An 11,789-nucleotide genomic window follows, 5' to 3' on the forward strand; every position below is an offset into this window, starting at 1 on the left:
ATGGAAAACCGCTTGGTATTTATATAACGGATTGGTCGAGTGAAACGAGTCGGATTTTGGATCGGCAACATAAGGCCCGTTTATTTATACACTATTCTTTTATGCATGAATTTTTAAAATGCATATACGAAATACATCCTCCATTCCATTTCTATATATGTGTCCTGTTTTTTAAAGTGGCATTCTTTTAGACAAGTTTACTTTACCATTATATCCCTTAACTTACCAATAATTACACAATTACACAAATTTAGTGGAAATTGAATATCGTCTCAGGGGAATTTGTGGCGCAAATTTTGACTTTATGGAAGAAACCAACGTGCCACCTCTCTACTCAAAGAGAATCATGGGTCTGGAGAACATTGAGAAATTCAGAACATCAGGGGTAAACCTGCAGATATTTCCAGCAATGGGTAATAGGCACCCACCAAGTTCGGATCTTGATAGGGATCTTCTTTGGATCATTCTCAACTACCTCACCCGCCGGCAAATGGAAACCATCAACATCACCACCATGAAGATCCCCATACCCGCAGTTCCAACAACAAAAGAAAAAGATCTTCACGTCATGAAGCAATACAACACTCCACCAAAAAACAAGCTCCAAACAAAATCCTCGTTCCAGTTCAGAGGGGATCCATCAGGGAAAGAAGGGGTTTGAAGGAATTGAAGGGCATTGTAATACCAACTTACCCGACCATTTCTTGGTGGGCAGCGATTTCTGGGCATTGTAACACCAACTTATCCGACCATCGCTCAACGGTTGGATTTTTCTCAAAGGGGATGGTCTCCAAAAACCCCAAGTTAAACCTGCAGGGCTAGCATAGCCCCATTATCAACCCGGGTCAGTGATTCAACCCTTCTCTATTCAAACTTAGCCTTAAATGTGCCTAGTATAGATCTCCTCAATGCCAGTAAAGAGTCTTATTTCAGTAACTCTCTATCAGTAGTTCCTTTATTTCTCTGTCCTTTTAGAGGTTTAGAGCCTAAGGATGTTATTGTTGAACCTTTCTTTGACCCGATTATTTTCTCTATTAACTTGAACACAACTCACACTTCATTTAATGCAAGCATCCCAACCATATTCCACCCCTCCTTCGGGGGGACACATCTTTCTGACTCTATCCAAGCTTTCTTCCCAGTAACAGAAAGTAATCCCCTCCTGGAAGTGCAGTCCAATCTTAAATTCATCTCATCAATAACCCCATCTACATGTACTTCCCTTGGACCACCTGTGGATCAGCCCCCTTTCTATTTATACCCAAAAACAATCCCACTTCCAACTCACAAACCCTACCACTTTCACCAAAATCATATATTCCTTTCCCCTGTTCTTTTGCCTGTCAAAAAAAAAAATTTCACTCACTTGCCTTCAAAAATGGAAACCTACCTCCCTTTGTCAGAATCTCTTGTGTTAGTCTCACCAAAGAAAGTTGTGTTAGAGGAAAGTGACAGACTTGTGGTCCCAAATAATCCCTTTCTGGACCCCTTCAAGCCAAACCATCCAGTTTCACCGAGGGAGTACTTAACTGAACTACAATTTGGAACCATCCCAAAGCACCTTGTCTCTTCCGAACTATCTCCACTTAGCTCAACCAGCATACCTGCATCCTCCTCCACTCCAAGAAAGCCAACCACGTCACTAGAATCACCTAAATCCCTTATCCATCCCTCCATACTCCCCCCCCCCCCCCCACAAACAACTCTCATAACCCATCCATCAACTGACCTTTTACTCTCTTTTGAAGGCCATACCTATGTGTGAAATTCCCCTTACCTCGATGGAATCATTTACTACTGCTCCCTCATCCCTAGAATCAATGGACCTTGATCATGTCATGAACTTGGATTACCTTGCTTTAGACTCAGACTCTTCCTCCTTGAACTCTTGGGAGATTGAACCCGAGTACTATGAGCACGAGGTCAAGAAAATGATATATAAAAAGAGAGCGGCTATGCGCCAATATGAAGAGGGCCCTAGAAGGAAAAATGGTGTGCTTCCTTGGAAAGGGAGATCCAAGCTGTCCCGATTGAAGAACCACTTACTCTGAAGCGTACTATCGAGGGACAAGGAACTCATGATATTTGTGAAGTGGATTCTACCGCCAAACTCTCCCCTTGGAAGAAACTGTAGGCGCAGCTAACCTATGAAGGGAGGGGAAAACTCAGATTTGGGCTGAACAAGGACGATGATATATGGGAGGAAATTTGGATGATGGAATCAGCGATCGAAGAGAAGGGCAAGACAACCATCAACATTCTGAAACCTATTGATGCGGCTGGCCATGGACAACCTCCGATTATCAAATGATTCTTCTTAGTTGGAATTGTAGAGGGGCTAGCAGCTACGAGTCCCCAATTTTCCCGTTCTTGGGTAATTTAGCGGCAAAATGTAATGTAGATTTTATTTTTCTTTCAGAAACTAAGTCCTCAGTTTGTAGTTTAGAGCCCTATTTTCAAAAAATGGGCTTCTCTAGTAGTTCGGGGTTCGATGCGGATGGTAGTAGTGGCGGTCTTTTCCTAGGTTGGTCTCATAGGGTTAATGTTAATGTAGTTTCTATTTCAGCAAATGTAATTTTCTGTAATGTCATATCGGAAGTAAGTTTAACCTACTATATTGCGTTTGTGTATGGTTGTCCGTATCACTCAAGTAGATCAGAGGTTTGGGGGTCTCTTAATCATTTTCTTAAACACCCTTTTGATAGAGTCTTATTGATTGAGGACTTCAACCAACTTGAAAACAACCAACAGAAGTATAGGGGGAAGAATTACATCCAGGGGGCGTCAAAATTCACAGAATGGAGAACATCAAATAGCTTATCTGAATTACCGTTCCATGGGGTCAACTTCACATGGTCAAATAACAGGTTGGGAAGGAAAGCACTTTACGAAAGATTGGATAGGTCTTATGCCACTTCTGATTGGAGACTTCTGTTCCCTAATGCCATCACATGGAATCTTCCTATTCTCCTATCGGATCACAGCCCGATAATTCTTGATTTTAATCCGGAAAACAGTAAGAGGCGTACACCATATAAAACGGAATCATGGTGTTTAACCAAGCCGGCGATAGAAAAGATTATAGAGTTTTGCTGGAAAGAATCTTCTAATGGCTCAAAATTATACAAAATCCAACGTAAACTTCAACAGATTGTCAACAGAGCTAGAGTGTGGTGCCATTACTATAAGAAGGGGTTGGGAATCACGTGGAATAAATTTGAAGAGGATTTGAATACACTCCAAAACAATGTCCATGACGACATCTCGGCTTCAGATGAAGTGAAAGAACGATTGCTGATGAAAGTAAAGGCGGAGGAGCAATGACACTATTGGAAACAACGCTCAAAATCAAAGTGGGATGCGTTTGGAGATCAATCCGCGACATTCTCCTACAAAAGTGTCAAATCCCGTAGCTGCAGAAATGACACACTACTACAAAAACTGGAATATATAACGCTAGATACATAACTGTTAAAAATGTTAAGCGCTTTATATGATTATATAGAACGCTTGTCTTTCCCAACCGCTATGTGGGTGATACAATACAAACCGCCTATCTAAGATAAGCGTTGTTGGTATTTACTATAATAAAAAAAAAATTATTAAATTAATAAATATTACAAGATTACGAAGCGGTGAACCTACCAACCGTTAAGTAAGCTTTCCCTATTTTTTTTACAATAGTTGAAATTGAAACCCACCCGATAAAATTAACCACTTTCTTTTCGGAAGAATCATCTTCCTCTAAAAACCCTAATCCCCAAATGTTGAACTTTCTCTCTCCTCCAAATCAAACCTGAAGAACTCATCAATAACGGTTTGAGGAAAATTTAGAATGCATAATTTACGAATCAAGGTACCCAAAGGTAGACGTGGTTGTGATGGTTCAAGTGAATCATCTCACGAATTTAGATATGATTTAATAATGGTTCTTTGTTCGATCGGTTTTTCCCATTCTCAACATTAATTTAGGTTTGTTTTGTTGACATCATTTTTCTAGTGTGTAACGGTAGGTTAATAGTTTGTGCCTACTGCTAGTTTGCTACCGCTGTTTAGTTCGTCTTGATCGCAGGTATCCACAGCGGAAGTAATGTTTCTTCCACCATTAATTTTTCATCATCGCCGATCATTCGCGGTTCCTTTCTCGATGCAATCACTTCACAGTCCTCCATTTCCGCCCTAGATTCTGCTTCTGATTCTGATCATACGGTTTATGCTACCCTCAAACCTCTCTTATCCTGCGCCGTTCCTCACCGGATTTCGACCCCTGCGAGATCACAAGTAAGTTATTTATTTATTTTTAACTGCGATTTGTTGATTAATTATGCTATTTTATTGATTATACATGTTTGTCTCCGAAATGATTTTGGTAATTTTGATTGTATAATATGCGACTAGCTGATAAGTAATGTGGTTCAGTGTTAATACATAAGCTGTTAATGATTGTGGCTTTTGATGAGTTAATTTTTAAAAAAATTAATACTTTATAATTGTAATCTATCTTCTTTTACTAGTAGTTTTTTCAATAACTTCAATTGTTCTAATACTTGGTTGTATTACTTGGATTGTTCTATTGATTACAATCATCGCATTGGGATGACGATCAGTTTCAAAATCATACTTTTCTTGGTTAAACTTAGGAGCCCCCATAGATGTTAAGCTAAGCTTAGGAGCTCCAATCTGAATTTGATAAATTGAGCAACATCAACTTCAAAGAACCATTAACATCGTCTATAGTATTGAAATACTTTTGCCCCTACGAAGTGGGTGGGATGCTATGAACTCATGAGTAGGACTCCATTTTTGGGGAAAAGAGTATCTATGTCTCAAAAAAGACAAAAAACAAAACTCAATATATGAGCTGATGAATAACGACCCCAGCTCTTGATGAGAATGAAGCTAGGGTAATGCAAGCTAGGGTAATGCGACCAGAGAAGGAATCACATTTATTTTTAGAGTCTGTATTCTCTTTCACCTCTCAATCACGAATTAGCAAAATTATTAATTTCATTATGTGAGGGGGTCGAAAAAGCACGATACTAATGCGTGACCTCGTCCCTCGTGGGTGTGACGTTTCTTTTTGTCGAATCAAGTGTAATTGGATTTCCTGTGAGTTTACACCCAATTGACTAGTAATATAGGAGTCGCCATTCAGTTTTTAACAACAATGAGAAAAACTGACAAAACCCGGTTATCGTGACATAGGGAGTGCAATTATGTTTGACCACGACGGCCGTAGGTTCCCTTGTGATCCCTGGTGTGGGGATCTCTCAACATACACCCGCAAGGTAGAGATTGAGGGTTCGGGGGACTGTAACTACCGAGAGGAGTACTCGCTCTTCGATAACTCCAGAGGAAGGATATCCTTACTAGCTCAGCATAAATAATTTTAGAACTCTGCCATTCTATCTTTCCACGAACTCTTCCCTATAAATACAGCCCCAAATTCGACGTGAAAAGAACACACAACACACAATTCATATTCTGAGTATTGACTCCAACCCTTAGCCTAAGCCTCACGCTGCGAAATTGTTCACGCAATCTGTCGCAATCGATCCATAAATCGAACAGAACGTATCCTGTCCCATAATTGAGATTCGTTAAATAAAAAGGAGAAATAGCAAAGTCAAAGTGGTTAGTTTTCTGAGAACCGTGACGCACCTCTCAAGGGTGCGTCGTAATGTGTCCCTTTTCGATGATTTAATTGCTTTCCTCCCCCTTTTTATGAACTGTTAAACTAACTAAATCTGATTGTTCTATAACGCCTAAAAAATATAATACCTTTGGGAAATTGGATTATCATGCTAGGTCCCTTAATGCAATCTAAATCAGATAATCGCGATCGAACTAGTATTATATGTTGCATATTGCTAAAATCAACTCAGATTAGTTTAATAGTTAACGCATGTCCCTTCAATTATTTATGATGAGCTAGTAAGGATATCCTGCCTCTGGAGTTATCGACGAGCGAAGTACTCCTCTCGGTAGTTACAGTCCCCCGAACCCTCAATCTCTACCTTGCGGGTGTATGTTGAGAGATCCCCACACCAGGGATCACAAGGGAACCTACGGCCGTCGTGGTCAAACATAATTGCACTCCCTTTATGTCACGATAACCGGGTTTTGTCAGTTTTTCTCATTGTTGTTAAAAACTGAATGGCGACTCCTATACTACTAGTCAATTGGGTGTAAACTCACAGGAAATCCAATTACACTTGATTGAATAAAAAGAATCGTCACACCCACGAGGGACGAGGTCACGCATAAGCCTCGTGCTTTTTCGACCCCCTCACAGGATCGATTGCGACAGAATGCGTGATCAATTTCGCAGCGTGAGGCTTAGGCTTAGGGGTTGGAGTCAATACTCAGAATATGAATTGTGTGTGTCTTTCACGTCGAACTTGGGGCTATATTTATAGAAAAAAGTTCGTGGAAAGATAGAATTGTAGAACTCTAATCCACGAGGCATTAGGAAAGAACACGTCCCAGGTAATTTCAGCGCCCAGGGCTGGGCGACGAAGATTTCGGCGCCCAGAGCCAGGCGTTGAAAATAGGGTCTGGGCCGTTTCTTCGTCAGATTCGGACTCTTAGAATCCGGAGTGTATGAGACTTAATCGAGTCTTTTAGTGCGTATTAATTTTATGACGGGATGCGTCTGGGCCCGTTACGAACTCTAGGCTCGTTAGGATTTTAATTTAATACGTAACTCTTATTTTCGAATCGTATTAGGAATAGGATTCTCTCGCAACTTCTATCTCATTTAGGATTTATGTTGGAGTGCAACACCTAATTTTGACAGGTTTCTATCTTTTATGACTTGCCACTTTTAACAACTACCCATTACGGCAGTTACTATTTTTAGCAGGTTTCCATAAATAGCAGGTTTCTATAAATAGCAGGTTTCAGGTGAAATGAAAAGGGTGATTGAGATTCGTTATTTTATAGGAGATGCGTTGTCAAGTGGAGATTTATGTTCTCATCATCGAACCTTCCCTTTCGGGAATGGGGACAAAAGTAGGTGTCTACAGTTAGCCCCCACTTTGACTGAGTCTTGGAGTAAGACGATGGTCAAAGTATTAGATGGAGTGCGTCACACAAGTCATGGTGACCTGTTTTTTGTGAGGGTCTCACGAGCCCCCGAGTGATAACATTTGACTTAAGGGTCATCACTTGAAGTGTCGACATATCCCTCACGTGTCATTGGGATTTGTCAACGGATAGTATAGAAACTTTGTCATTGGAAGTATCTAAAGAGGCGTAGAAACTCCCTCACTTTGTCATTGGGAGTAGCTACAGATGTTTTCGAAATCAAAGCTATAAAGTGTAATTGGGCCTGGCCAAGCCCAACCACGAGGTAAAAATGTTTTTAAAGATTCTCATTTTCAGGGTTAGCTAAACGAGAAAACCCCCTTGTTTTTATGGGACGTAAAACGAAGGAAAATCTAGCACATCGTTCTTTTTTGGAAAAACGGAAAACCAATCCTTTTAATTTTTGGAAAAAAGGAAAACTACTCACATCGTTCTTTTTTTGGAAAAACGGAAAACCAGAAAAAGTTATCGCTGCAGCGACTAAGGACCTGCGCGGTTAGTGACGCAGACCCCGCCGGCTAAAGATGGCGAGCTTGTCCGCTAAGGGTGGACACCCCGTCCGATAGAAGTGGACGAATCTGTTTTTGAAATTTGAAAATAAGGACCTACGCAGTTTGTGACGTAGACCCCGCTGGCTAAAGATGGCGAACCTGTCCGCTAAGGGTGGACACCCCGTCCGATAGAAGTGGACAAATCTATTTTGAAATTTGTTTGTGCTTTTTGAAAATAAGGACCTACGTGGTTTGTGACGTAGACCCCGCCGGCTGAAGATGGCGAGCCTGTTTCATTTGGTTTTAGAAGATTCTATTTTTCGAAAACTGAGGACCTGCGCGGCTAGTGACGCAGACCCCGCCCGCTGAGGGTGGGCGAGCCCTGTCCGCTGAGGGTGGACGTCCCTGAATTCGTTTTTTCAATTTGGGAACTCGGGTGGTTCGTGACGCGATCTTGCCAACTTAAGATGGGCAAGTTCCCCTTTTTTTTGTTCATCGTGATTTCTTTTGAGAATTTCTTTTATTCATTCTTGCAAGAGAGAATTCTTTCGAGGGATGCTCGGACTTAGTTGTAACCTGAATGTGGGTTGACAACGGGTTTAGACGGACCTTTGTTTTGTGATCGTCTTCTTTTGTGGTTTTGAGCTAGTCTTTACGGCTCGATTTTTGCCACCACTTGGTCTTTGATCAGAGGACCATGTACAAGTGTCAACGGCGACCTTTCTCTGAGGTCGAAATCCGTTCTTTTGAGATTATCCAAACATGGGACTGCGTGCAAAGTAGTCTGGGAATATGATTTTGACTCCGCACGCTCTTTGTTGGGGTATATATTTTTCGCGAGCCTCCAAGCACTTGGGCTTGTCGGTCATTTTCCGCCAAGAGAGGTACGTATTTTATAACGTCTTTTAATCATGTTTGGGGTTGTGCTCGTATGTGCGAGCGACCTTTATAGTGGTGTGCTATTTTGGCGAAGTCGTGGAGTGCGACTTCAGTTTTCGGGCGACAAAGTTTTATTTTCCAATAATATCCGGTTTAGCTTGGCCCGGATTAATCTTTTGACAAACAAACATTTTTCATTTCGAGAAACCAACGACTTAACAATATTTTTTGGTGTTTCGAAGAATGACCTTGATATTTATTTTGCTCAAAAAAGAGTGTACACATATATTCCTTGAGACTAGTCTAAGTTTTGACCAAGTTTTAACATTCATTTTTTGCTATTTGGGTGATAAAGGTGCTTTTGGGCTTGATCTTGATTGCAATAGGGCCTCGTGTCTAGAAACACGGTCTTAAGTCCTTTCCTGTTCCGTGTTTTGTGAAATCTGGGCCTTGGGCTGCATTTTCAGCGCCCAAGGCTGGGCGTTAATTATTTCGGCGCCCAGCCGTGGGCGCTGAAAGTCTTTTCCTGGCGATTTTTGGTTTTCGTATTTCTTAACGCGTTTCCGAATGGGATCAGGATGTCACTTGATGTCTTCAGCTATATATAGGGGCTAGATATGTCCCTATTTTCCATCACTCTTAATTTTCTTCTCTTGTAGTTGCTTAGCCTTAATTCCTCCTTGCTTTTGTCATGTCGATTCCTCCCTTCTCACTCCAACGAGCCGTTAGGCGTTGGCTCCGAGCCCTTACTCCTACAGAAAAGGCTTTGTTGAAAGAATACCACTTAGAGGCACTTTTAGGCTTACAACAAATTAATATTGATTATAATTTTCTGCATGCAACCCTAAGCTTTTGGGATTCCGATCATCATGTTTTTGTCTTTCGGGGAACCGAAATATGTCCTTTGCCAGATGAATTTGCCGCGATCCTTGGTTATCCTACTAATGCTACTCCTGCCACCCCTGGCACCATTGAAGAGGGTAAAACAACCATAGGGGCTTTCCTAGGACTAGATGCTAACACGCTTGCTGAGATTGTTGTAGGTGATGAGGTTAATTTGGAAAAGCTTGTAAAACATCACTTTAGGCCTAGTAAAAATATGACCGAACAGAAATTGAACATTCGAGCCCTTGTATTTTGCTTGTTGAATCATTATTTGCTGTCGAATAACAATGGTGAGTTCGGTGACATAAGGTTGATCCCCTTGATTAGCCAGATGGAAAGTTGCTATTCTATTATACCGTTGGTTGTTGCCGAGACTTTACTGAGTGCGGATGAGCTGAAGAAGGATGCCAAATCTGAATATCTTAAGGGGATCCCCCTATTGCTGCATGTGTAATTGATCTTTTTTGCATACTTTTTTAATCGTCCTGCCTGGAACTGAGTATCAGCGCCCAGGGCTGGGCGTTAAAATTTCCGGCGCCTGGTCCTGGGCGTTGAAACTACGCCCCAGGTTTCGTTTGTTTATTTATTATTTTTTGATTTGATCGTACCCGTTTTTTTCAGATTTGGCTCATGGAACGACTTAGGCTCTTAGAAACTCCTGCCGATCCTAAACATTATCGCCCTATAGCCTTGGGTAACCGGAAGTATTTGCACCGAGGCCAGGACGAGGCCGAGTGGGCCTCCTTTTTTACTCATGGTATCTGTTCTATTAAATGGGTGGTACCGTGGTGGGGTTTGACTACTATGACGGGGGGTTCTGATGTATCGGTTTATGTTTCTTTGTTGGGGCTATCCCGGCCCATTTATATCTTTCCTTACCGAGTCATGCGTCAATACGGCTTAAGGCAGACTATCCCCTTTTCTGATACGGTACCACCTAAAGTAGCGGCCTTTTCACAAGCACGGGTTCAAGCGTGGGCTAAGTATTATGATGGTCTCCCGCGTTGGGCCGTAGCTACAAATGGCTTTGTGGGTCTTTCTGAAAACTACAAGTTGTGGATGAGCTCCGATGATAAAGCTGTGAGGACCGAGGCTCGAAATGGAGAGCCGGCTGAGCTTTTGATACCTCGTATTCGGGTTAGATATGAGGGCCGTGATTCTGCCAATCCTCGCACCCATGGTATTAAGACTGTGAAAGCTCGTCCTGATCGAAAGCGAAAGGAAGTTCCTCCCCGTTCCAGTTCTAGGCCTAAGAAGCTGCCTAACATGAAGGGGCCTGCCGTTGCTAAAAGAAATGCAAGCTCTCGCGGAGATCGTCGCCGGAACAATGTATGGGTTAGGAAGGCTCAACCGCCCGTAGAAACAGTGACTAATTCAGTTGATGTTGATAATCCCTCCCCCATCATTGTCTGTGCCCTTGAGGCTGAGCGGGCTGTAATTGAGAATGTTTCTGAAGCCTTGGAATCTTTGGAAGTTAGTGTCCAAGAGCCGGTTCTTATGGAGATTGATATGGGGGCAGCGCAGAAGACTGTGGGGGTGGATCCTGCGAACATTGCCCTCTACAAGACTTTATTTGATGATCCGGAAGAACTAGAGTAGTGTAGTTCCTGCTAGGGTGTAGGTGCCCTTTGTTTATTCCAGTTGTGTTTGTTTTTCCTTCCTTAGCACTTTTGTTTTCCTTCTTATCATTTTTTAATAAAGGCGTATTTTATTTTTATTTTCATTTTTTTCTTCTCCTCTTTTCTTTTTATATTTTATATATGTCCAACACGTTTTGCACAATGTATATATATTTTTTTTACTTGATTGGACCGAATCCATAAATAGGATTGCCTATGTATCTTTGTTAGAATCAGGTCGCGCGTAGTTCTAGCTAGAATAAATTCTAGGATGCCGGATTTTAATAGATATGCCCTGAGGTGGAAGCATATTATTTAATCGGTCAAATGAATGAAGTATCATCATTATTTTCGTCTGCTGTTTTTTTTTTTTTGCCGTAAGCCGCGTATAAAGATGAAATTCCATTGTTTTTTTTGTACGGCTATATTTCTTTTGGTACGCATATCTGGATACGTGCTGTACCCCCCAAGTGTTCGTCATTTTTCCGTTATGTGCGGATAAAATGACGAGCACTTCTGAAAATAAGTTAGGCAAGCAGAGAGTTTCAACGCCCAGGCTGGGGCGTCAAAGATTTCGGCGCCCAGCCCTGGGCGCTGAAAATGATTTCTGGGCGGTCGTTTTGACGCTTTGCTTCACATGTTCTTGCATTTATTTCTTTTTTTCTTCGTTTTGTGCTTTGCTTTTTACTCGTATTAAAATCAATTTTGAGGCTATTTCGGAGGCTTTTTTGACTGTTAACGTGAGACGCATTTTTGTCTTTTCTATTCGTGACTCGAAACGGCTTTGAAAATGGAGTTAGGGTGCGGAAGATATGAAGATCTTTGC

At 41.6% G+C, this 11,789-nt stretch overlaps 1 protein-coding gene across 1 annotated transcript; it reads left to right on the forward strand.

The window, feature by feature from the left end:
* The first annotated feature begins 7,048 nt into the window (after positions 1–7,048).
* On the forward strand, positions 7,049–11,150 carry LOC130462561 (uncharacterized). The gene is made up of 2 exons (XM_056831059.1): positions 7,049–9,792; positions 9,966–11,150. Exons 1-2 carry the CDS (start codon positions 9,151–9,153, stop codon positions 10,941–10,943), a joined length of 1,620 nt encoding a protein of 539 aa, XP_056687037.1. The 5' UTR covers positions 7,049–9,150; the 3' UTR covers positions 10,944–11,150.
* Positions 11,151–11,789: the final 639 nt, after the last annotated feature.

Source organism: Spinacia oleracea, chromosome 6 (genome assembly GCF_020520425.1).
Source record: "Spinacia oleracea cultivar Varoflay chromosome 6, BTI_SOV_V1, whole genome shotgun sequence".
NCBI classification, from domain to species: domain Eukaryota; kingdom Viridiplantae; phylum Streptophyta; class Magnoliopsida; order Caryophyllales; family Amaranthaceae; genus Spinacia; species Spinacia oleracea.

Bases quoted from the DNA above. Each gene is read 5' to 3' on its own strand.
- LOC130462561 (XM_056831059.1), top strand. From the start codon at position 9,151: ATGTCGATTCCTCCCTTCTCACTCCAACGAGCCGTTAGGCGTTGGCTC. The intron at 9,793-9,965 runs GTGTAATTGATC...CGTTTTTTTCAG, and splicing joins GGATCCCCCTATTGCTGCAT to ATTTGGCTCATGGAACGACT.